The sequence below is a fragment of the Episyrphus balteatus genome, chromosome 1, assembly GCF_945859705.1.
Source record: "Episyrphus balteatus chromosome 1, idEpiBalt1.1, whole genome shotgun sequence".
In the NCBI taxonomy this organism is placed as follows: domain Eukaryota; kingdom Metazoa; phylum Arthropoda; class Insecta; order Diptera; family Syrphidae; genus Episyrphus; species Episyrphus balteatus.
The window spans coordinates 110,545,831-110,573,546 of NC_079134.1; the positions used below are offsets into that span (position 1 = coordinate 110,545,831).

At 34.8% G+C, this 27,716-nt stretch overlaps 1 protein-coding gene across 1 annotated transcript; it reads left to right on the forward strand.

Annotated features, from left to right (window-relative positions):
• The first annotated feature begins 4,007 nt into the window (after positions 1 to 4,007).
• Positions 4,008 to 10,092, forward strand: LOC129906601 (uncharacterized). Its single transcript, XM_055982412.1, has 2 exons — positions 4,008 to 4,116; positions 4,201 to 10,092. The coding sequence occupies exon 2, from the start codon at positions 5,202 to 5,204 to the stop codon at positions 9,363 to 9,365; it is 4,164 nt and encodes a 1,387-aa protein (XP_055838387.1). The 5' UTR covers positions 4,008 to 4,116; positions 4,201 to 5,201; the 3' UTR covers positions 9,366 to 10,092.
• The last annotated feature ends 17,624 nt before the right edge of the window (positions 10,093 to 27,716 follow it).

Below are 27,716 nucleotides of genomic sequence, written 5' to 3' on the forward strand. Positions count from 1 at the left end.
GCGAAAGATTTGCTTCAGGCCATGAAGAAAATCTTTCGCACACGCGAAGACGTTTGTTCGCTTATGAGATGCAGAATGTAACCCCTGGGATAAGCTTGAGCTTCAAGCCATCCCATTTATTGCTGATCTCAGAAATACTTTTACTAAGAAAAACCCTAGAAAACCCATCCTCGCACTTGATTTCCCTGGGTGACATTCTGTATCGCATAAGCGAACAAACGTTTCCGTGTGCGAAAGATTTGCTTCATAGCCTGAAGCAAATCTTTCGCACACGCGAAAAACTGAGCATCTCACCAGAGTCGAAACTTGGGTAGGGACCCTCAGTTGCAGATAAGGTATAAAGGAAAATCATATCAGAAAGCTTAGCCTCAGTGGAGAGCTCATCTACAATCGCCACTTGAATATCGTCCCTGACTATCTCATTTAAAGTGCGCGATTGTGCCGCTCCATGAGCTTCCTAACGAGACCCATTTCTTTTGACGGTCTTTTTTGGCTCAATGAGAAGATTGTTGTACTCCTCAACAATCTTCCCATATTTAATCTTGTCAGCGACATCGTTCTCGTCCGGAGTCCAGCTTCCTAATTTTTAACACTCTTGCCAAGAATGAAGGAAGTCCTCTTGAATCCGATGTGAACTCGCTGTTCTTTTCTTACAATAGGTGTGTTTTTTATTACCACCGGGCTTAACTGGTTAAAAAAAACGCCTCTGGGCTAAGCGAGAAAAATTGGCAGCACTGCATACTAAATGTTCCGAAATCAGCTGACACAAAAAAATATAAAGTTGTCATATTTTTCGCTTTTGGGGTTTCTTGTGTGTTTTTGAAAATAAAAAGTTCAACTAACTATTAAATAAATATTTAAAATAATAATTGTCCTTCCAAACATCAGTTTTGATGTTTTTAAAGAAATTCTAAGCAATTTACGAACAAGTTTATTTGGTAGCACAGATTAAAATCTGTTGAAAAAGTTAAGCCCAGAGAATTTTCCGGGCTTAACAGCTAAGCCCAAGGGGCTAGAGTGTTGTTGCATTTAACATGTAAATTCCTTAGCCCCGACTGCGTTTTTTTTGTCCAGTTAAGACCGGTGGTAATAAAAAACACACCTAATGGCTACCCAATGCTTTGGGTGGCTTTGCTATCCGATGGGTTTATAAGGCTTAATAAGGGTGGACACACAGGGCTACGTACTATGGCTGGTACCGCCTGCATTTCCAATTTTTGAAGGTTGCGCAGGTATGCTAGTGCCACCAGCATAATAGGCCAGTCATTATGTCGGAAAAAACGGCTTAGAAATGCAAAATGACCGAGAAAGCTAAATTTTGGATATGTTGTAGAGGATGCTTAAAAAAGTTTAACTTGAAGTTTTCGACCAAGATTTCCTATGAGCTTTTTCCGCCATTTTGAAAAAAAGGATAAAACTGGTTTTTTGACAATAACTCGGCTATCTGACTCGGCTATTTTACAAGAAGCTTTCTTGTAGCTTTTAACGAGTTCTACAATTCATGCATACACATTTTTTGTGTATCATGAACCGTTTTCGAGATATCGATTAAAAAAGTCAAAAATTTAGGACATGCCATTTGTTTTTTGACAAAATCTATTTTTGGGTGATGAATATCGAAAACATTATTGAAATAAAATTTGTAGACCACATTTAGACCCACAATGTCGTATTTTTATATTTTTTTTTGGACAAAAATTACGACTTCCAGCCGGCCGCAAAGTCGTTTAGGCCGCGCCCACCGCCAAGCAAGCCGTCCGTTCGGTTGTAAAAAAACAATCATTCATGTTTTTTTTTAATGTCTATATTATTATATCAGTAACACATACATACAAATGTATGTATTTATTTAATAAATAATGAGAAGAAGATGGTAATGGTTTTTATGTAACCGCAATTTGTGTTGATTGTGCATTTTGTAATTTGCTTCAATCTCTATATTATTTAGTTCATCAGAATTGCAATTAGATCAGTGCCAATAATTTTTGAAAATAAAAAAATTATTAGCAGCATATGGGTGGTTGGAAAATTTAGGATAAATGGTATATGAAAGCGGAAAAATAAATTGCCCACAAACTAATTGGTGGAAAAGGTTGGGTGGGCGAAAAAGTGGGGTTGGTGTCAAAAATCGTGGTTTTTTACGATTTGTATCAAAAGTAGACCTCCTATCGAAAAAAGTTAAATGCAAAAGTTGTGGATAATAAAAGTATAATAACTTTTACTCAAACCATTTTTTTTTTGTATAATCTCAAAAATATTGAAAAAATGCAAAAAAATACGATTTTTTTATTTTTTATTTTTATCTTTTACCAAAATGGTTTGATTTTAACAAATCTTGGTTAAAAATTACTTTGTTATGTTTTCTATCTTTTTTAAATGTTTTTTGAGCAAATGTTTGAATTTTTGACGAATTTAATTTGAAAAAATATCCTATTTTTCAATCCAAAAAGTTTTTGATTTTTGAAAAGCTTGGAATGCAGTTACTTAGATTAAAACCTTTTATTTAAGATTGTATGGAAAAACTATTCTTTTGATTTAGAAAATATTGAGAAAAATTGAAAAAAAAAAACAAAAAAAACGATTTTTAAGATCGATTTTTCCGTAAATGACAATAATATTGGCGAGAAATAATTTTCCATAGAAACCAAATCATACTTTTCTAATGGCCTTTGACCTTCTTAATTTCAATCTAGCATTAGAATAGCTCTAACGTGCAAAGTTTATGAGATATTGAATTTTGAACGTTAAAAACACTATTTTTGTAATGTATTGGCATGGTAATATCTCAACGTGATGTGATAGAATTTTTCTGACTAAAGATTCAAGCTCAGCATACAAAAAATCATTAAAAAATATACTTTGATTTCTATAAAAAAAAAAAACTTTTTGACTAGTGAAATCGAACAAGGCATTCACCCACTCCCTTTAGCCCAATTAGTTTGTGGGCAATTTATTTTTCCGCTTTCATATACCTACCATTTATCCTAAATTTTCCAACCACCCATATGCTGCTAATAATTTTTTTATTTTCAAAAATTATTGGCACTGCTCTGATTGCAATTTTGATGAACTAAATAATATAGAGATTGAAGCAAATTACAAAATGCACAATCAACACAAAAAGCCGGTATACTGTATTTACAAAATTTTGGTTAATAAAATTGTGGTCAACCAGCCACTACCACACCACACAAGACATAACTTGCGAAGTAGTACCTACAAACTTCAACAAAAAAAAAAGGAAAATTAAAACTAAAGAAAAACTTATAATTATTAATAGTCTACGTAAAATTATATCAAAATAAAGTAAAATAAAGTAAAGAAAACTCTTTTTATTAAAAAAAAACAAAACATAAAAAGGAAAAAAAAAGTCCAAAAAAAGGTACGCCTACGCCCTAACATTTGGTCCTTCGAGCCGGATCGCCATATTTAAAGGCGAACCTATTGTGTGGTGCTCGACACTTCAAACCCAAAGAATTGACCGGATAGCGCCATATTGGTCAAAATTATCCTGGTTTTGGGTTTACACTTTGCCGTCGAATTATTGTGAATAAATCACATCGAATTGTGGCCATTAATTCGATCGTGCATGTACACGGCGACTCTTCACAATTGCAGTGTGCACTAGCCAAGAGTGCACATTTTTGGGCGAGTCTCACCTCAAATTGACTCGCGATTGCCATTCAATCAGCCTCTTCTTCATCGTCCTGCCTCAGATTCAACGTCAACCAGCCATCACCACACCACACAAAACGAAAACGAAGTAGTACCTACCTCTTAAAGCTAATTAAATTAAAGAAAAAAAAACTTAAACTACGAATAGAAATCAAATTATAATTTTTGAACTTAAAATAAAGAAAACCAAGGAAATAAATGAAATAAACCAAACAAGGAAAAGGAAAATTCTTTTTATTTAAAACAAAAAAAAAAGGAAAAAGAAAAAAAACACAGGTACGCCTCCACCCCAACATTTGGTCCTTCGAAAAAAAAAGGAAAAAGAAAAAAAAACAGGTACGCCTCCACCCCAACATTTGGTCCATTCGACCGGAGCGCCATATTGGAATTCGAACCTCGTGTGTGAAGCACGAAAAATTACCGAAGCGCTATATTGGTCAAGTAAACGTGGTGTGTGGTTTACACTTTTTCGCCATCGAATTATTTCGAATCAAATATTTCGAATTGTGGCCATCAATTGGCCAGATTGCATGTGAGGTGCTTTCTTCATTGAATGCAGCATTTTCGCATCCAATGAACACGATCAGCAGTGCATGTACACGGCGACTCTTCACAATTGCAGTGTGCACTAGCCAAGAGTGCGCTTTTTGAGCGAGTCTCATCAAATTGACTTGCTATTGCCATTCTTCGTCACCTCTTCACGTCCTGCCTCAGATTCTGCGTCATCATCATCATCATCTTCGTCGTCATCAGCTTCTTCGTCATCATCAGAGTCCTCATCAAAATCGTCATCAAAGTATTCATCAAAGTCATCAGAATTACCATCGGAGTCACCATATATACGTCATCAGTTGCAGCCATCATACATTTGAGTTTGTACAGGTACATTTACAATATTTTACCATATGCTTGAGATTTTTTATATTATAAAATAAATTTCATTGAAAGTATTTTGTTCGAAAATTCAGTGCTTATTAATACGGTAAAAGGGATATATGTATGTATATTAACGGTAAAAATTGGTACGTTATATACATATATATATTGGGTGGGGTATTTACAAACGGTAAAAATTGGTACGTTTTAAATACAGTAAGAAGCGGTAAAATTGATACGATTGGGTGGTAAGCAGTTTGCTTTGTTGAGCAGATTATCACGCGGTTTTTGCTTTTTCATTTGAAATGAGTTTGTAGGCTTTAATTTTGGCATGCGATGAGCTCGTTGATTTACATGCGTCATTTAAAGGAAAATCTGCTAGAGAGTTAAAAAAATCGGCTTTTGAAGCTTATCGGGTTGAACTTCAAGCACTTTGGCTTGATGTTAAGAAAGCATACAGTGAATATATAAGTGCGGTGGCCGATGATGACGTTCTCATTGCGTCACTCCCTGAGGTTAAGGCAAAATATAGAAACTCTTCGGACACATATATTGAATTTCTCAGTGATATTTTGGAGGCGACGCGGCCCCAAGAGGTTAGTTTAAAATCGAATAACGAAAAGAGTGATAATGTCGAATTAAAGCATCATATGCATCTTCCGCCGTGTGAAACGGAAATATTTAGTGGCAATTTTCTCAAATGGCCAGCATTTAGAGACATGTTTACGGCACTTTACATTCGACACGCTAGGTTAAGTCCCGTTCAAAAACTTTTTCACTTGCGTGCTCGGACTAAAGATCATGCCTTAAGCATAGTCTCTAAATTTGAGATAACAGATGATAATTTCGAGGCTGCTTGGGCAGCTCTCAAAGAACACTACGAAAATAAAAGGGTTTTAGTGAATAATCATCTAAGTATTTTGCTTGGTCAGGTGCGCATAACGGTTGAATCGGCAGATGCATTAAAGGAATTGCAGAGCAATATTAATGAAGCTATTATAGCTTTAGAGTCGTATGGTATTGAGGTGAAAAAGTGGGATGCGTTAGTTACATACGTTTGTGCGTCTCGTCTCCCACCACAGACTTTATCCCTTTGGGAAGAATCACTTGCGAATCCAAAGGAAATTCAATCATGGGAAAAAATGAACATTTTTATCACAAATAGGTACCGGGTCCTAGATAACGTTTCAGACATGACAAAAGAAAATAAAGTTTTGAAAAATTCGGGTTCGAAACAGCAATCTTCAAGTTCATTTCCACGCGTTCGAACACATCACGCACAAGTTAGTTCGCAATGTAAAGTTTGTAAGGGGACTCATGCACTTCGTGTATGCCCAGATTTTTTGAAAATGAGCGTTTCTCAAAGGAGAAACACTATTCGAAAATTAAAGTATTGCTATAATTGTCTAGCATTCAGTCACTTGGTAACTGCCTGCCAGAGTGAAAGTACATGTTTTCACTGTAAGGGAAAACATCACTCATTGCTACATTTTGACAAATCTCCTTCGGGGAGCTTTACTCCACAAATACAGTCCACTCATTCAACTTCACTTGCAAGTCAAAATGCCCAACAACATACTGTACCAAGGGACAGTTCAAATTTCAAGCTTTCAAATACGGAAGAAAGCCCCAATGTTTCGGCAAACGCATTTTTTGCCAAAACTAAACGCACAACTCTTTTAGCTACTGCGATGATTCGGATTCATCACCATCACACTGATTTTGAGTGGAGGGCGCTTATTGATCCGGGTTCGGAAATCTCATTTATTTCCGAAGAAGTTCAAAGAAAGTTAAAATTGCCTGTTCAATCGGTTATGGCAACGGTTGCAGGCGTTAATTCCTCGGTAACGGCAACTTCAAACAAAATGTGCTCATTCACTCTCAGATCGAAATTCGATAAACAATTTTCACTTTCCGCTCGGGCACTTGTCCTTAAAACGGTTTCGGACAGTTTGCCTTCCATATCCATTGATATTGGAAATACTCAAAATTTGTTTGACTTTCCCTTAGCGGACCCTTGTTTCAATCAAAGTGGAATGATTGATTTACTGATCGGTGCAGATTTATACCCACTTATTATTCGCGATGGATTAAAATTTAATGTTTTTCAAAGAATTATGGCTCAGAACACAGTTTTCGGATGGGTATTGCTGGGTCCTTTGGAACCTCCCATTTCTCAAAATAATATCGAATATACTCGATCGCTGTCTTTTTTTAATGAGGTAACGGTGGATGAAGAAATCCAAAGATTTTGGAAACTTGAGGAGCTTCCACAAATCTTATTTTTAACGGCCGCAGAACAATTCTGCGAAAATCTTTTCGAAAAAACAACGTACCGAGATAAAACGGGTCGGTTTGTTGTAAGGCTACCCTTTAAAGACGATTCCTTTCAAAGTCCCGGGTTAGGAAATTCGTATGAAATTGCAAAACGTCAATTTCTACGAAATGAAAAGCGTCTTTTATATAGTCCCATACTAAAAAATGAGTACGATTCGGTGCTGTCGGAATATATTGATTTAGGGCATATGAAACCAAGTGATTCCGCGGATAAGGTTTGCGAAAACGGCACATCATATGTTATGCCACGTCATGCAGTGATTAAACCGGAAAGCCTAACAACAAAAGTTCGCGTTGTTTTCAACGCATCATGTTCCTCTTCAAACGGGAAGAGTTTAAACGATTTGTTGTATCCAGGCCCGGCACTTCAAACGGATATAACACTCTTGATGTTAAATTGGCGGCTTTATAAGTACGTGTTCAACAGTGATGTCGAAAAAATGTATCGACAGATAAAAATATATCCCGATCAAACGCCTTTTCAAAAAATTTTGTTTCGTCAGAACCCGAAAGATGATCTAAGCGTTTTTGAAATGTTAACACTAACATTTGGTGTTTCCTGCTCCCCATATTTAGCAATTCGTTCTTTGCATCAGTTGGCTAAGGAAGTAAATCGGTCTCATCCTCTAGCATCAAAAATTCTGTTAAACGAGTTGTTTGTAGATGACGTTCTTTCAGGGGCTCATGACATTTCCACTGCGGTAGAAGCTCAATTCGAATTAATTGAGGTATTAAAGTCTGCCGGTTTCAATTTAAGAAAGTGGACATCGAACGCGAAGGAGTTACTGAGTCCTCTGCCTAAAGGTTCACTTCTTAACGAAGATTTCCTAACTATTGATGATAAAAGTTCTGTAAAAATGCTTGGCATAAAATGGAAAGCTACTTTAGATACATTTTCTTTCTCGGTACAATCAATACCACAATCTAACTCTTTCTCAAAACGCTCAGTTCTATCCGTCATTGCAAAATTGTATGATCCTATAGGGTGGTTGGCCCCTATTGTGATCACAGCAAAAATACTGATGCAACAAATTTGGAAGGATAAAACTGAATGGGATAGTTGTCTTCTTCCCACCACCGAACAGAGTTGGAAAGTATTTGTGGCAAGTTTGCCCGAGGTTGCAAATGTAAGTATACCACGATGGGTGGAATACACTCCGCACGCTGTTTCACAGATTCACGGATTCTGTGACGCGTCCGAAAAAGCTTATGCGGCATGTATTTACTTACGAGTGCAACAACAAGATAAAATTACCTCCCATCTCTTGTGGGCGAAATCAAAGGTTGCGCCAGTAAATACTATCTCGTTACCAAGGCTAGAGTTGCAAGGGGCAGTTCTTCTATCTAAAATGATCAGTTTATTGTCAACAGCTCTTCAAATTCAAAATGTTTCATTAGTTAATTTGTGGACGGATTCCACTATAGTCTTAACCTGGCTTCAAAAACAACCATGTTCATGGCAAACGTTTGTGGCAAACCGAACAGCAGAAATTTTGAAAAATACGGCGGTGACGGATTGGTCGCATGTAGTTTCGGGTGAAAACCCAGCTGATCTAGCCACGAGAGGAGTATCCCCTGTGGATTTAAGAGAAAGCTCTTTGTGGTGGAATGGTCCCCACTGGTTATTGAAACCTCAATCAATGTGGCCACAAACCAAGCTTGAACCAGTTGATGAGTCAAATCTAGAAGTGAAAAAGGTAAAGTCGTTTAAACAACAGGTCGTACAGGACTTCGAGGAAGATTTAGCTAAATTTTCGAACTGGCCTAAGGCTGTGTGCGTATTTGCTTACATGGAGCGGTTCCATCACTCTTTTAAAAGGCATGGAAGTACAAAATATTCTTCTCCGGAACTTTCATATGAAGAATTTAATTTAGCCAAACAAACGTTAATTGTATTTACACAACAAAAATATTTCAAAAAAGAATATGGTGATTTAATACAGGGAAAACATTTAGAGTCGAAAAGTTGGTTAGGAAAGTTCAATCCCTTTATTGATGACAAGGGCGTCATGCGTGCGAATGGGAGATTAGCTTTGTCAACTATATCGTATAACGAAAAATTCCCCATACTTCTTCCCGTAAAATGTCTTTTTGTTCAACTTTATATACAATACATTCACGAGCTTTCACTACATGGTGAAATTCAAATCATGATGCGCATGATAAGATCGGAATATTGGATTCCACAGGTTAAAAATCTGGTAAAAAAGTGTATTATAAAGTGTACAGTTTGTACTCGGTACAAAAAACATGTTCAAACCCAATTGATGGGTGCATTACCTAAAGAAAGAACGGTTTTAGGTCGCCCTTTTACGAATACTGGAGTGGATTTTGCGGGTCCGTTTCTCATTAAGACGTATTATGGTCGAAAATGTCGTTTAGACAAAGGGTACGTTTGTATCTTTGTATGTTTTGCAACGCGTGTCATACACTTGGAACTTGTCAGTGAGTTAACAACACAAGCATTTCTTGCGTAATTTACTCGTTTCATTTCTCGACGGGGAACTCCAGAACAAATGTTCTTAGATCACGGCACGAATTTCGTGGGTGCATCCAAAGTTCTTTTATCTGATTTCCACAAATCACTTTTACATTGCCCTAGTGCAGTTGCTCACAAATTAAAATGGAATTTTATCCCTCCAGGGTCACCCCACATGGGTGGATTGTGGGAAGCGGGGGTCAAGAGTTTCAAAGGGCATTTCAGGAAGGTAGCAGGTAATGAAAAATTCACATTCGAAGAATTTACTACCTTGCTTACCCGAATTGAATGCACTTTGAACTCGCGACCCTTGTCACCGATGTCTGAAGATGTGTCAGATATCGTCCCACTGACCCCTGGTCATTTCCTCACTGGAGGAGTGTTAAATGGTTTGCCCGAACCGTCATATTCAGATCAATCGTTAAGTATTATAAATCGGTGGAGAAAGTTGCAAATTCTTCATCATCAACTAAGCGCTCGTTGGAAAGAGGAATATTTAAAGGAACTCCATAAACGGTATAAATGGAAGTATCCCGAAAGAAAGGTTCAAATTGACGATCTCGTCACTATACGAAATGAAAATTTGCCCCCAAACCAGTGGCGCCTTGGGAGAGTCATCAACGTGCACGCCGGACATGATAACAAAATTCGCGTCGCGGAAATTCGAACCGAAAAGGGAATAATCACGCGCTCGATTGCCAAAATTTGCATCCTTCTACCTCAAAAGTAAAGTGAAAAACGATTTTTTCTTAAATATAGATGAATTTGAGTATAATGAAAACAAATTCGTAAAAGAGATAAAGGAAAATTGCTTACCATTCGTAAAAAAAAAAAAAAAAAAAAAAAAAAAACAAAAATATATGAATTTATATAGGGAAGGTATCGTAAGGAGCTCGAATTTTCGCATCTATATATACATTTATTATAAATTTTAGTTATTGTATGCCGAAATTTAAAGCATAGGGATAAAATTTGTATCTCGTACTTTTAATTTTGCAAATTAAAATTCTTGTATCATTCTAAATTTACTAATTTCTTTATTAAAATTGAATTAAGTCATAAAAGTAAATAATTTAACTCTTCATCATTTGTTCTGGTGTGTTGGTGGTTTGTTTTAGCTGATTTTATAGTTGCAAGGTTGCAAGGCGGGCGGTAATGTTCAATTCAGAACGTTCTACCGGGGGGAAACAAACGACTACGTGAAAAACGTACTCCGTTTTTAGGGAGAATTGCGTACTCCGTTTTACGGAAAATTGCGGAACGCAAATTCTCCCTATTCTCGAACACGCCCACGTTTCGTTTCCTCCCGGTCCGAATTAAAAATTGACATTGCAGCCAACCTTCAACAATAAAAAACCCATTCAATCACATTCATTCTCGCATCCATTCAATTCAAAGTTGTCATTCTCTCATTCCATTTTTCAACGTCAACCAGCCACTACCACACCACACAAGACATAACTTGCGAAGTAGTACCTACTAGGGATGCAACATCGTTAAAAAAAACATCGATGTTTGAATACATCGATGTTTTATTTACAACATCGATGTTAAAAAAACATCGGTTCTATCTTCGATACATCGATGTTTTCCCGATGTATTTTTGTTGGACATAAATACGTTCTACTGTATCTAAAGAACAAAATATTTATGTCTTATCTGTTTAAAACCCAAAAACCTAAGTTGAATTCAATTTTTAGGTACCACAAAACAGACAAATTTATCAACAAAATGAAACATTCGATTTTATTTATATATAAATACCATCAATTCTAATCAAATGGAATCAATTTTTTTAACGTTCAGAGCTCTGAGCGTAACTCACAAGCATGTCAATAATGGTCGCCATAGGCGTACACACCATTGGGCAAAGCGGGGTGGTGCCCCGAGGCCCCAACTGACGCTAGGGCCCTGACTGGAGACAATGCAGAGAAGGAAACTGTTATTATAAATAAAGTAGAAAAAATATTACCTCAGGGACCTCAAAAAATGCTACTAAAATAATCTAAGCGACCAAAAAATAATACTTCTGGAGCCCCCAAAAAAAGAGAAAGGCGTATACCTATACATATCCTTTTTAAAAAAATGTCGAAATGGCCCCTTAAAATTAATATTGTCCCAGAGCCCCGGCAACTCAACGTACGCCTCTGATGGTCGCGTTCTGATTTCTGAACACACAGAAACAGTCTTTTGAATGAAAACATTAAAAAAAAACTTTGAAGCTTTGAACACTAGACAAAAAAGATTGAGTTTGAGAGTTCAAGTTCTGTTATTATGCAAAAAAAGAAAAACGAGTAACAAAATGAACGATGTCGATGTTTTGCAGATTTAACGTCGATGTATCGGCGATGTATCGGCTTAAGAAACATCGATGTAAACATCGATGTTTTTAACAAAAACATCGATGTTTTGAAAACATCGATGTATCGTTTGCATCCCTAGTACCTACAAACTTCAACAAAAAAAAAGGAAAATTAAAACTAAAGAAAAACTTATAACTATTAATAGTCTACGTAAAATTATATCAAAATAAAGTAAAATAAAGTAAAGAAAACTCTTTTTATTAAAAAAAAAAACAAAACATAAAAAGGAAAAAAAAAGTCCAAAAAAAGGTACGCCTACGCCCTAACAATTGTTTTTTTACAACCGAACGGACGGCTTGCTTGGCGGTGGGCGCGGCCTAAACGACTTTGCGGCCGGCTGGAAGTCGTAATTTTTGTCAAAAAAAAAATATAAAAATACGACATTGTAGGTCTAAATGTGGTCTACAAATTTTATTTCAATAATTTTTTCGATATTCATCACCCAAAAATAGATTTTGTCAAAAAACAAATGGCATGTCCTAAATTTTTGACTTTTTTAATCGATATCTCGAAAACGGTTCATGATACACAAAAAATGTGTATGCATGAATTGTAGAACTCGTTAAAAGCTACAAGAAAGCTTCTTGTAAAACTTTCGCATCTCGTCAGATAGCCGAGTTATTGTCAAAAAACCAATTTTATCCTTTTTTTCAAAATGGCGGAAAAAGCTCATAGGAAATCTTGGTCGAAAACTTCAAGCTAAGCTGTTTTAAGCATCCTCTACAACATATCCAAAATTTAGCTTTCTCGGTCATTTTGCATTTCCAAATGTATATAATGACTGGCCTATAACCGATGACGGTCTCTTGGCTCGAGGCCAAAAGTTCATCCTCCATATCGGATGTAGTAGCGTCTGTCTTGTCTTTTCTGTCCATTTAAATTCATATAAAAAAATTAAGGTCCCACGAGTAGGTCGGAAAGGAAATGTCAACTCCGGCACAGCCGATTACCGGCGTAAGGCAAAAACTATGATGGACTGGCTTTTCCCCAGCCTTCAATTTCTTCGTTCGGCACGGATTATGAAAACGCTCACCCCACCCCTGAAAATTGGGAACCTTGTATCGACCTAGTTAGGTTAGGTTAAATGGGCTGACAGTTGATGTTGTTACCGTCACACTTAGATCAATGTAGATCCCTTGTGATACCCTGAAGTATTTATAACCTCATTAAAGAAGTGTAATCCTATGAATCCTATGGTTTGTCGAGCCATTTGGTAGACTTGACAAAGTTCAGTAGGCTGTTGCCTGACAGTTCTGATAGTTCTTCTAATTCATTAAAGAAGTAGTTCCCTAAAAATGTTTTTCTAGTGCGGCAGAGTGCTGGACAGTGACAGAGGAAGTGAGTAGTGTCTTCCTGTTCGTCCTCATTGCCGCAGCCTCTACATAGATCATCTGTGCTAAGCCCTATTTTCTTTTTATGGTAGCCCGGTAGGTTATGTCCCGTTAAGACACCTATAAGGGATCTTAAGGAAGGTTTACTGAGTAGTAAGATCTTATTTGATTTTTTCTCGTCGTAGTTCGGCCAAAGTTTCCTGGTGTGACCGCAGGTAACTAGGAGGTTCCATCTTTCATTGGTTTTTTGAAAAATATGTTTGACGATATTTCGTTTCATTTCACATTGTTCGGTTCTGATGTTATGGTCTATGTGCCTGGCTACACAGTGATTTTTCAATCGATTGAAAAATCACATGCGGTGGCTACACACTGTTGTGCCCAATCACGTTCCACTTTTACATTTTCTAGGAACAAATGTCAAAAAGAGGAAAAATTTAGCAATGGAACTGTACTGCCCTCAGAAAATTCAGTTCCCTTCGTGAGCATCTTCCCCCTTCACTCTTCATCCCTCTTGCCTACAAACTCACTGCTTAGACGATTGAAAAATCACACTTGCAGCCAGGCACTATGAGAGAAGGATCAAGTACTGAGCCTTCCCTTGCAAGCTCGTCCACTTTTTCGTAGCCGAACACATCACTGTGGCCGGGACCCCAGCAGAGTCTTACATTATGCTGCATACCAAAAACCCTAAGCTCTTCGCGACAGCAAGAAACAAGCTTTGACTTGATTAAGGTGGCAGAAATCGCTTTTATTGCCGCTTGGCTATCAATGAAAAAGGTTATGTCAGCAGGTGATATCGCCATCATGGATATTTGTGTAGCAGCATTTTTCACTAAGCTGATCCCCATTTTTCCAAAAACGCACAAGATAAAAATTGTGGTGATCATTTCCTCCCGGCACTAGGTTACAAGGATACTACTGTACATCGCATGAGCATAAATATTGTATACGATACAAGAATTTTTGCGACCTTTTCAGTCATCAATTTTTTCAGGAAAATACAAAATTTTCTTTGAGTATATCTACTTGAACAGTTAAATTTAAATCACTTAAAGCGTTTTCGTGTGGTAATTCCTAGAACTGTTCAGAACTAACCAATTCGGAAGGCGAAACGAACAAATTTTATATTCTGAAGTTAGTGTTTCACTGTATTTGTAATAGAAAATACTATCACACCGGCCAATATGAATTAACCCTTAAATGCATGAATTATCCAATTTTGAAAAAAAGCTACTCAAATAATAAAACATGACCCCAATAACACGGATAAAATATAAAAATAAAATTTTTTCGCAAAATTTCTCATAAAAATAAGAAAATAAGCACTTGTTTGCCCTTTTTGTGTCCTTCAATAATTCTCTTGCATTTTAATATTTAACATTTTTTGTTTCCATATTTAATAGCTTTTTCATACTTTTTAATTACAAAATTACGACTTAAAAAAGGATTTTTCTAATTTACAAAAAAAGTGTGGTTCCCAAAATCATAGCGGTCTTAGACAAAAAATCGGTTAAGTTTTAAATATTCTTAAAAATTAATAAAATATTTGAAAAAAAATTAATAAATGTGTTTTATTAACAATATATATCCCAAACAATTAATTCATTCACCCAACAATGCTATATTTAGGGCCATTTTTTCACTCGGCCCTTAATCAATTTTGTTTTAAATTACATAAAATTATGTGCGTATTAGTGGAGTCAAATTAGATTTATACCTCGGAATCCAAGGAAAGTCGATGAATCTGTAAAACTAGTATAGGGCTGCATTTTTGAAAGGTCAAATAAGAAAGTTACCGCTCTCGATTACAACAATTACCAAAAACAATTACCAAACAAAAAGATTTTATCTTCAATAGACGCAAAACTATAGTAACATGAAAATGAGGTTTTGCAAAAGCTCAAATGCGGGTAGCGGGGAAACCACGCAACTTCAAATTAAATCTCATGGATTTGCTTCCTAACAGTTATAGAGAACATCCCTACAAAGTTTGAGCAAAATCTGAAATGAGACAGCAATTCCGATGCAACTCTGGGGTTGTACCCGCGATACAAATTTAAATAGATTACAAACCTTTGAAAATAAATTATTAAGTTCATTTGTAAATGCCCCGTGGTATATAAGAAACGAAGATCTTCACAAGGATCTTGGAATCCCCACGGTTCGCGAAGAAATAAAAACGTTTGCCCAAAAACATCGAAAACGAACATACTAATAGAACAATACTAGAAATTCTCGACGAGACAAACTTAGTGCGACGTTTGCGAAGGACTAAACCTTCCGATTGGGTTTAGTGAAATTTTTCAATTTAATTCCTTTATTTCAAAATATCGGCATTGATTAATATAAATTTAAATGTTTTAGAGATTTTATTTGTTTAACTTCCTTTAAGGGGTTATATCTAGTTGTAATTGCAAAAAAAACTTCTTTTTTTTGTGGATTTATTGTGAAGAGGCATTTAATTATATAAACATAAAGAAAACATATCAATATAGCAAATTTAATGTATTAAAAGAATTCGCTGTGTATTTAAAAAAATATTGGGTTCCGTTATTTTTGTAGTGGATCTTCTAGACGACCTCCAAAAAAAAGGTGTCTGGCGGTGAGCAAAATTTCTCAGAAACGGCTGGAGTAATCGGCTTGAAATTTTTACAGAATTTTCTTAGATACTTTTGTCAGGTAATGAAAGAAGGAAAAAGGTTTTTGGCAGTAATTCGATTTTTTAAGCCACTTTAAAGTGTAAATTTTCGTGAAAAACAACGACTTTTTTTTTGGAAAGCCGCCATTTTGTCAAAAATCAAAATTTTGACTATTCCTTCGTTCATTACCTGCATCATAGAGGAAGGAATACCTAGAGAGCCGACTCGTACCCCCCATACCTAAAACACCCGCAAATTTAATTTCAGATAATCTCTCTTATTTTTCTCTTGTTTTCCTATCTGTGAATACGTGTGAAAAGTACAATTCGTTTAATACCTTCCTTTCACCAGTAGATGTCCTCACAAATTTTGAATTTAAACATGATTTTGGTTTGTACATGAACTTGAATAGCTCAAATAGCTCACTCCAGACACCCACCTTTCAATAAATATGTACAGAAATAAAAAAAAAAGGTTCGTGTTTTGAATTTGTTATATTATTTTTTTATGAATTTATTTCCTACTGAGCACTTAAATTGTTTTTAATTGTTTTGAGCTCAACTCCACAGTTGAATGTGTTGGTGCCATTTAAAATGTACGGGAAAACTACCACATATAAGCACTGTGGAGTTTTTCCTCTCATTGCAGGTTGTAGGGTGGAAGAGAAAAACCAACCGAAGTCGCGTCTCTAGGTATTCCTTCCTCTATGACCTGCATTCATCTATCCTGAAAACGAATCTTTTGGTTTTTTAATTTTAAGTGACTTGGATCAGAGATATCTTCATAGAGGAAGGAATACCTAGAGACGCGACTTCGGTTGGTTTTTCTCTTCCACCCTACAAGCTGCAATGAGAGGAAAAACTCCACAGTGCTTATATAGTTATATGTGGTAGTTTTCCCGTGCATTTTAAATGGCACCAACACATTCAACTGTGGAGTTGAGCTCAAAACAATTAAAAACAATTTAAGTGCTCAGTAGGAAATAAATTCATAAAAAAATAATATAATAAATTCAAAACACGAACCTTTTTTTTTTATTTCTGTACATATTTATTGAAAGGTGGGTGTCTGGAGTGAGCTATTTGAGCTATTCAACATTGTATATATATTCTTATAGTACTCTCATTGTATATATATTTCTATAGTACTATCAATCCATGAAAATACTTTAGCGACATCTTTTGGTAGATCTGCCCTTTAATTTTCTGCATAAGGTTCAAACATAAAATAAACTAGCGATTTCAGCGGTGGCGACGCAAAACAGAAAATTCTACTTCATGAGAGTACTATAAGAATATATATACAATGGTACTCTCATGAAGTAGAATTTTCTGTTTTGCGTCGCCACCGCTGGGATCGCTAGTTTATTTTATGTTTGAACCTTATGCAGAAAATTAAAGGGCAGATCTACCAAAAGATGTCGCTAAAGTATTTTCATGGATTGATAGTACTATAGAAATATATATACAATGCATTCAAGTTCATGTACAAACCAAAATCATGTTTAAATTCAAAATTTGTGAGGACATCTACTGGTGAAAGGAACATTATAGCTTTCACACGTATTCACAGATAGGAAAACAAGAGAAAAATAAGAGAGATGTATACCAATTATCTTTTTTTTTTTTTTTTTTTTTTTTTGACGGGAGGAAATCTTCAAAAGACACTTGGCAGTATTCGACACCAAGTAGTGTGGGACTCTTAACCACTAAAACCACCTCTTTATCAGGACCAATCTTGAGAGATCGACATCAGATTTTTCTTTCTTAACTTTGTAAAATCACTTTGGGGGAAGTTTAAACTTTTAATACTTTCCCATGTCTTTTTAGACCATAAGCTCATGAGGCTTGGTTCTTCTTAATCTTCGAACATGGTTTCTTGTATTCAAGACGGACACCATTTCAGAATTGGTATGACTTTGCAGTCTCTGATTATGCGATACAGCTTATTTTTTAACAACTTCTGTAACCGTTTCTATTTGTAAGTCACGATGTAGATCGCTATTTCTTATGTACCAAGGTGCATTAACTATTCCACGAAGGACTTTGTTTTGGAATTTTTGGATGATTTCGATATTTGTTTTCTTTGTACAGCCCCATAATTGGATACCATAGGTCCAAACAGGCTTTAGTACTTGATTATACAGCATTATTTTGTTTTGGGTTGATAAATCAGAGTTGTTACCAAGTAACCAGTACATTTTTCTATATTTCAAGTTTAGTTCTTCTCTTTTCTTTTTGATGTGCTCTTTCCACTTTAGCTTTGCATCCAAAGTCATTCCAAGGTATTTGGCCGTATTGGCGTAAGGTACAGCTTGATTATTAATGAATATTGGAATATTGTTTATCTTTTTATTTGTAAAGTTTATATGTGAAGATTTTGTTTCATTGAGCTTGATACGCCATTTTTCGGTCCAATCTCTGACTGTGTCGACGGCATATTGCAGCTTTACTGCTCCCCTAGAGACACATTTGTCGGGTACCAAAATTGCGGTATCATCTGCAAAAGTAGCCATTATGGTGTGATTCCCAACTGGGATATCCCTTGTGTATAGTAAATACAGGGTAGGACCTAGGACACTTCCTTGTGGTACACCGGCTTCTATTTTCTTCAATTCCGAATATTCTTGATCGTACCTTACTCTAAACAATCGGTCTGAGATGTACGATTTTAATATTTCATAGTACTGTCTGGGAAGATCCCTTTGCAGTTTGTACTCAAGTCCCTCATGCCAAACCTTGTCAAAGGCTTGAGCAACATCTAAGAAAATAGCTGAACAGACTTGTTTTTCTTCTAATGCTTTTTCTATTACATCCGTTATTCTATGAACTTGGTCTATCGTGGAATGTTTATTTCTAAAGCCAAACTGATGATTTGGGATTAACCTTCTTTCTTCTATAATTTTGCTAAGTCTCTTCAGAAGCAGTTTTTCAAAAACTTTTGCCATAATTGGTATAAGCGATATTGGTCTGTAAGACGTCACTTCTGTAGGTGGCTTACCTTGCTTGGGTATGACAATAACTTCAGCAATTTTCCAATGGTGTGGGACATACCGTTTCTTAAGGCATGCATTTATTATATATTGGAGTTTTATGAAGGCTTTCAATGGCATTTCTTTCATAACCTGAGCAGTAATAAGATCGTAACCTGGTGATTTTTTATTTGATAGTTGATGTAAACACATACTTTTTACTTCTTTTAATCTTACAATTGGTATTTCACTTTCATCTATCTTATCAACAAGCTGTAAGCTATTTTCAGCCGCGTTTGCTGGGTATGGCTTAAAAACATTCGCAAGATGCTCCGCGAAAAGGTTAGCTTTTTCTTTTGGGTTAAAGATCCATTTCCCATCTTGAGATTTCAAGGGAGAGTTTAGTAACTGCGGTCTTTTCAGGCGCTTGGCTGCTTTCCATAGCGAAAAATCGGTTGAAGCATCAGTCGTTAAATTCTTTAGGAATGTACTGAGTGAATCGTTTTTGAATTTATAAATTTGTTTTTTAAGATTGTTGCTTATACGGTTAAACGTTGTTTTATCATCTGGAAATCTAGTATTTTGCCATTTTCTTCGAGCTCTTCTTTTCTCTATTATCAACTCTCTTATCTCTAAAGGATATTTTATTTCATTTTGTCTTCTATTAGAAAATGTTGGAGTACTTTCTTCAGCGGCCTGTTGCACATCAGCAATAAATTGTTCCACTTCATGGTCAATTTGCTCGATTGTATCCATGGGAGATCTTAAATTTATAAAACTTAAAAGCCTTTCTCTAAAATCACTCCAGTTTGTTTTCTTATTTACAAGCTTTGGATTACTTTTTTCTATTACTTCCGATTCACTTAGTGTTAGAATCACTGGAGTATGATCTGATGACAAGTCATAATTACCTTCGACACTAATGTGATTTCGTTTGATTCCTTTAGCTACAAAAAAGTCAATAAGGTCTGGTATTTTGTTAGTATCGGAAGGCCAGTAAGTAGGCGACCTGGAGGAATAGAATTCGCAATTGTATTTACGGCCTGCTTGGAAAAGTCTTTTGCCTTTTGTTGATATAAGTCTTGAACCCCAATGAGTGTGTTTCGCATTGAAGTCTCCACCAACAAGAAAGTTATGCCCAAGAAGATTTAATAGATCTGTATAGTCATCTTCTGTCGGGGAGCGCCTTGGTGGGCAGTATATAGCTGCTATCTTAAACTCTTTCTTTTTCATACCGATACTAATAGTTGTTACTTGCATATTTTCATTAGTAAGCTTGGTTTCTTCATAATGTTTTAAGCTTTCTTTTATAAGAATCGCCGATCCACCTCTTGCCTTGTCAGCTGGATGTGGAGCGTGGTAACATGAATAGTTTTCTATTACATTATCTAGACTTTGCCCATTGGAGAAGTGAGTTTCGGACACCAAGCAAATATCTATATGTTCTAGATCTAAAAAGATTTGTAATTCGGATAAGTGTTGTAAAAGACCGTTTGCATTCCATGTAGCGATTTTAAGTGTTCTGTCCATCATTGTTTTTTAAGAGCGACTTTTTCGCTTAACTGTTTGATATTCAAATCCTGTTTATCAATTCTTTGAAGAATGAGGTGTAGCATTTCTTTTATGGAAGTCTCTTCATTCTTCCGCACATTTTTTAGAATCTGAGAATAGGCTTTATTTCCATCGCTTTTACTTTGAACAGCTTTTTTAGGCGGTTCATTCTTAGTATTGTTTTCAGCAGTTAAATCGGTATTTACTGTGATTCTGGGTTTGTCTCTAGCAGATGTATTTTTGCTTCTGAACTCTTGGAATTTTTTGGCAACTGGGCAGCCTCTATAGCTTGCCGGGTGATTACCCTGGCAGTTCACACATTTTGCTTTCTGATCTTTGCTCATCGGACAATTTTTAGTTGCATGTTTTCCTTCGCACTTTACACAAGCAAACTCGCGGTTGCAGTATTTCTGGGTATGACCAAAAGCTTGGCAACGTTTGCACTGCGGAACAACTTTAGATTTTCGGAGTGGTTCAATTTTAACAGCTATGCCCAAGATTGATCTTACTTTATAAATCTCCTCGACACTTTGTTTACTGTCAAAAGTTAGCATGAATAAAGGTAGTAACCTCTTACTCGTCTTCGATTCTCCAGAGGAGTTTTTAATTGTCTCATTCTTAAATAGATTGACTGCATCAAGGGCTTGGTAGCCTTTTTGTACAAGATCTACCACTACTTCCTCAGGAGAGCACGAGGAATGAAGACCAATTATCTGAAATTAAATTTGCGGGTGTTTTAGGCAAGGGGGGTACGAGTCGGCTCTCTAGGTATTCCTTCCTCTATGGATATCTTGCTCACCGCCATAGAGGAAGGAATACCTAGAGACGCGACTTCGGTTGGTTTTTCTCTTCCACCCTACAAGCTGCAATGAGAGGAAAAACTCCACAGTGCTTATATGTGGTAGTTTTCCCGTGAATTTTAAATGGCACCAACACATTCAACTGTGGAGTTGAGCTCAAAACCATTGTATATATATTCTTATAGTACTCTCATGAAGTAGAATTTTCTGTTTTGCGTCGCCACCGCTGGGATCGCTAGTTTATTTTATGTTTGAACCTTATGCAGAAAATTGAAGGGCAGATCTACCAAAAGATGTCGCTAAAGTATTTTCATGGATTGATAGTACTATAGAAATATATATACAATGTCAAAACAATTAAAAACAATTTAAGTGCTCAGTAGAGAATAAATTCATAAAAAAATAATATAATAAATTCAAAACACGAACCTTTTTTTTTTATTTCTGTACATATTTATTGAAAGGTGGGTGTCTGGAGTGAGCTATTCAAGTTCATGTACAAACCAAAATCATGTTTAAATTCAAAATTTGTGAGGACATCTACTGGTGAAAGGAACATTATAGCTTTCACACGTATTCACAGATAGGAAAACAAGAGAAAAATAAGAGAGATGTATACCAATTATCTGAAATTAAATTTGCGGGTGTTTTAGGCAAGGGGGGTACGAGTCGGCTCTCTAGGTATTCCTTCCTCTATGCATAGAGGAAGGAATACCTAGAGACGCGACTTCGGTTGGTTTTTCTCTTCCACCCTACAAGCTGCAGTGAGAGGAAAAACTCCACAGTGCTTATATGTGGTAGTTTTCCCGTGCATTTTAAATGGCACCAACACATTCAACTGTGGAGTTGAGCTCAAAACAATTAAAAACAATTTAAGTGCTCAGTAGGAAATAAATTCATAAAAAAATAATATAATAAATTCAAAACACGAACCTTTTTTTTTTATTTCTGTACATATTTATTGAAAGGTGGGTGTCTGGAGTGAGCTATTTGAGCTATTCAAGTTCATGTACAAACCAAAATCATGTTTAAATTCAAAATTTGTGAGGACATCTACTGGTGAAAGGAACATTATAGCTTTCACACGTATTCACAGATAGGAAAACAAGAGAAAAATAAGAGAGATGTATACCAATTATCTGAAATTAAATTTGCAGGTGTTTTAGGCAAGGGGGGTACGAGTCGGCTCTCTAGGTATTCCTTCCTCTATGCCTCTATGCTCACCGCTAGACACCTTTTTTTGGAGGTCGTCTAGAAGATCTACTACAAAAATAACGGAACCCAATATTTTTTTAAATCCACAGCGAATTATTTTTAGGGTCAGTGTGGGTAAATGTAAACAGGGGTAAATGAGAACATGTCTCATAACAATCTTCAGTTAAATCTCTTTGACGCATACATAAGTACAAATCGCGGACGCATGTATCTTTTAACTTATACGTAAAACTCATTGATGTCAAGAGAGAATTCATTCGATGAGCGTATTTTCCGTGAAAGATAATTTTTTAAAGTGTAAAACAAGTCGTTAGTCTTCCAGAAAAATTAAATATTTTTGCAGATTCAATTAAGTCAGTATAATTTGCAAATACTTTTTAGTTTTTAATTTTGATGTAGATTCTATGTGAAACAAACAAATTTAAAAATACAAGACATTTATGTCGATTTGGATGTGTTTACATTCACCCCAGAATATTTTTCATAATGGGTAAATGTAAACAACGTATTCTGGGGGTAAATATAAACATATATTTTTGCTGAAATTATTGGTTTTTATAAAAATAACGTATTTTTAGTCAATTTCTATTGCTAAAGTGCCGCGAAATCACATTTTAAAGTAGCCAACACCATTATTTTTAGTGGATGGTGTTGCAAAATCGGTCTTTGACGTAAAAACAAAAAAAAATATGACGTTCAGAGCTGCTGAGGATGCATATTGGGCGCCTATATAAAGAATCAAAGGAAGAAAACAAAAACTTTTATTGGAATTTGAAAAAGTTTTTGTCAAACATCTTCTTGAACGTTTTTCATGTCGTTATCCATATGATAAAGAGTAAATTCTAAATTTTAAAACACCGTTTACATTTACCCCGAATTTGTAAAAAAACAGAAACATGGTGGGGTATTTGTAAACATGCCATATTTGAGAGTAATTTAAACAATTTGGGAAATATTTGTTTATATTTATAAAGAAGAATTGCCATCATATACCATTCAAGTTGTTCCGTGAAAACATATAAAAATCTAAAGTCGAAAGAAAAAAAATACATGAAATTGGATATGTATTCTTTATATTTATATAATTAAATGCCTCTTCACAAAAAATCCACAAAAAAGAAGGTTTTTTTGCACTTACAACTAGATATAACCCCTTAAAATATTTTTTTTTTATATCAAAATTTAAACCATTACTTAAATGATTTAATTTAAAACAAATCATCAGTAGGAACTTTCATCGGAAAGTTACCTACAACACGTAACTTAACTTCGAGAAAGATAAATTGCTAGATAAGTTCCATCTGAAGTTAGTTGCAATCGCGAGGAGGAGGTGGTTTTAGTGGTTAAGAGTCCCACATATCTATGAGCACGCGTTTTCCGATCCTCATAGAATCTTTTGAAGATTTCAACACCTACCCACGGATAACAAAAAAAAAAAATTCCGATTGAACGATTGCATACGAAATGACAGTAAACGGTCCTTAAAAATTGTGTGTAATCGAGCACGGTGAATTTTGTTTTTAACTTTCTTATAGGTCAACTATTAATAACGCAGCCCTATACTACTTTTACAGATTCATCTTAGATAATATCTTTTTGTTTGAAACGGTATTTTAAAGCTTAAGAATAGTAATTTTTGAATAAATATTAACAAAAATACATATTTATTATACCTGAATTAAGAACAAATTTTGAAAAACTAGTAATTTTGCTGATTTTTCATGGTTTTTGACTGGCTCTAGAAATTTGGCTATTATAATGTAGGAGGCTTATACTTACTAAATATTAAATATAGATATTTTTCAACAAAATAAATCTTAAATCGACTCGATATCTTCAACAGACTTAAAACTATAGTAACATGAAAATGAGGTTTTGCAAAAGTTCAAATGCGGGTAGCGGGGAAACCACGCAACTTCAAATTAAATCATCATGGATTTGCTTCTTTACAGTTATAGAGAACATCCCTACAAAGTTTGAGCAAAATATAAAATGAGAAAGCAATTCCGACTGAACGCTTGCATACGAAATGACAGTAAACGGTCCTTAAAAATTGTGTAATCGAGCGTGGTGAATTTTGTTTTTAACTTTCTTATTTGACCTATTAATAACGCAGCCCTATACTAATTTTACGGATTCATCGACTTTCCCTGGATTCCGAGATTTTACCAATTTTATGCTTAATTTTACCATTGAATAATTACAAATAGAAGTGACACCGCAGATTACTCATGCGACCACAACGTACCGGAAGATAGATGAACTACATGTTTGCGCCTTAACTATCATGTATTTTCGAGTTGAGTCTTAACAAATAATTTTTTTTTAAACCTTCATAAAAAAATTAATAATTATTATTAGGTATACATTTCAAAGAGCTTATATTGATATAAGTTTTCGTATATTGAAAAGTCATATTAGTCTAGAGAACAAGGACGATGCCTTTTACTCCTACTGGCCTAGGTTCGAATACCGGTAAAAATTGAAATTTGTTTTTTTTTTATTTATGCGGAGATTTTTTTTTGACAAATTTAATTAATTTTTATTCTAGTAATGTAAAAAAAAAAACAATCTCAATTTCCCGTCAGATTCGAACCTAGGCAGGTAAACTTACCAGACATTCACCTTATCCTCTAGGCTATCTCCACTTTTTGAAATAGGTAAACTTTTATCTATATGTATAATTGGTTAAGGATTTGATTTTGGGTTGCTGGATTTGCTTTTGGATTGTTGGATTTGCTTTTTTATTTCAACGCACGATACTAGCGCCGACAATTTTACAGCGGAAGTTTCCCTGGGTGTCCACTTCTATTTGTAATTATTCAATGCATTCACCTTATCCTCTAGGCTATCTCCACTTTTTGAAATAGGCAAACTTTTATCTATATGTATAATTGGTTTAGGATTTGATTTTGGGTTGCTGGATTTGCTTTTGGATTGTTGGATTTGCTTTTTTATTTCAACGCACGATACTAGCGCCGACAATTTTACAGCGGAAGTTTCCCTGGGTGTCCACTTCTATTTGTAATTATTCAATGATTTTACTCGACTATATCAAAAATGATACAATATGCATTTAACCCTTTCGGACCCAGCGTTACTCTCATGTAACATATATTTAAAAATTCGTAAAAAATATTCCATTAAATATTTTTTTAGGTTTCGATGGCTCAATTAAAAGATAACGATGCCTAGTTACTGGATTATTACAAAAATTTAGTCAAACATCATACCTTTAATTTTTTTATCGAAAAAGGAACTGAATTTCACATTTTTTTCTTTTTTTTGCAAATTTTTTTTTTATATATGGTCATAATTTTGAAAAAAAGATATAAAAAAAGTTAATCCAGAAAGTGTTTTGCTTTTTGGCTTAGAAGAAGTACCATATATTATTGTTTTATAAAAAGTGATTTATTTTACCGACTTTTTACTTGCGATATAGGTACTATAGGGCAAGTTTAGGATTCGTAAAAAAAATCGAACTTGAGATAACAATTTTACATGACATTACGATGATGGAGAATGCCAAAAAAGTGGGTCCGGCAATTCTGTCTGTCTGTCTGTCTGTCCGTCTGTCTCTATCTGGAGCTGCAGCCTAAACGAGTGAAGTGATTTTCTTCAAACTTGGTAGTTAGCAGTTTTTGGTGATTCCCTAGAGGGGAAATTGAAATTTTTTTTTTATGACCAAAACTAACGGTACCTGCCATATAACGGAAATAGAAAAGTAAATTTTTTTCAAAAACGGCTCTAACGATTTTGATTAAAATTTTTGTGTTTAGTACTACACATAAGAGCCAACTTTTTAAATAAAAAAAATATTTTTTGTACCGTTATTAACGGTACCTGTCATAGAACGGTTTTTTTCGTTTCTGAATATCTCGTACAAAATTAACCCGATTTAAATGAAAATTTTTATACAAAAGTGTGTAAGTAAAGATAATATTAAAATTTTAGAAAATTTTCAAAAAACGCATATTTGGATTTTTAAAAAATATTTCAAAATTTTTTTTTGAAAAATCAATTTTTTGAAAACGGATCAATGAAAAATTTTGAAATTTAGTTTTTATGTGTAAATCAATTATTTCTTCAAGATGGCATACCAACTTTTTTTTTTGAAAAATGTTAAAAAATTTTTATAAATAAAAAATTATTTTTTTAAAAAACGGCTCCTACAATTTTCGAAATTTTTTTTCTAAAAATACCTTTTTATACAAGAAATAAAATGGCATATTTGTTTTTTTTTTAAGATAATTTAAAACGGAGTTTAATTAATTTTAAAAACAGATTTAATTTTTTTATACTACTTATGAAATTTCTTCAAAATATCAAATTTTAAATTTCTTGAATAAAAAGCTTTAACATTGTAGGTACTTTAAGCATAAGAGCAAGTACGTGCGACCCCAGTCGTGCAATTTATTTTGGTGGTCATGGGCAGTACATGTTACTCATGGTATAAAAAGACAAGGTATGATCATTAGAGCCGCCATCTTACAAAATGGGGTAGTAAGGTTTTGACGTTTGGCATTTGGCAAAGTCAAAAGCAACAACAATTTCCAAGACAAATTTGTTTACAAAAACAATTTCAATGGGCTGGGCTGTCAAAACCTTAAGTAGCCATAAGTTTTGACAGTTCTCGATACTGAGTTTTTTCTAATGATCATACCTTCTCTTTTTATACCATGCATGTTACTTACATGTAACATGAGAGTAACACATTATTTTTGCTATTTATTATATTGGAAAATAACTTTTTGTTCTTCATATTTCTTAGTTGTGATGTTTTTGATACGATAGTACTGAAAAAACATTTTTTAATATTGATTTTCATAGCTTGGGTTCGAAAGGGTTAAGGGTTAAGATATATACATAATTATTTGACCCGAATCACACTTTTTTTTAAATTGGTTACCAATTATTTGTTATTTTTTTTACTTGGGATATACATATGTAGCTACTATAGGGCAAATTTAGGATTCGTAAGAAAAATCGAACTCGAGATAACTTTCCGACATGACAAGGAGAATGCTAAACAAATTGGCCCGGCAATCCTGTCTGTCTGTATATACCTCGAGCTACAGCGTTAGCTACTGGAGCGATGTTCTTCAAACTTGGTAGTAAACAGTTTTGAGAGATTCCCTAGAAGAATAACTAAAATTGTTTTTTTAGGACCAAAACTAACGGTACATGTCATATAACGGAAATAGAAAAGTATTGTTTTTTTTTGCAAAATGACTCAAACGATTTTGATTGTGTAGTATTACACATAACAGCCAACTTATGAAAAAAAAAATATTTTTTGTACCGTTATTGACGGTAAGGTAACTGCCATTTAACGTTTTTTTTTTTCCTTATGAATTTCTTAAATCTCGGATTTAGCGTGGGTGTAAAGTACAAAATTTTCAAAAAACACATTTTTGGATTTCGAAAATATACAGGGTGTCCCACAGTTACCGCCCCCAAATGAAAACCATGGATT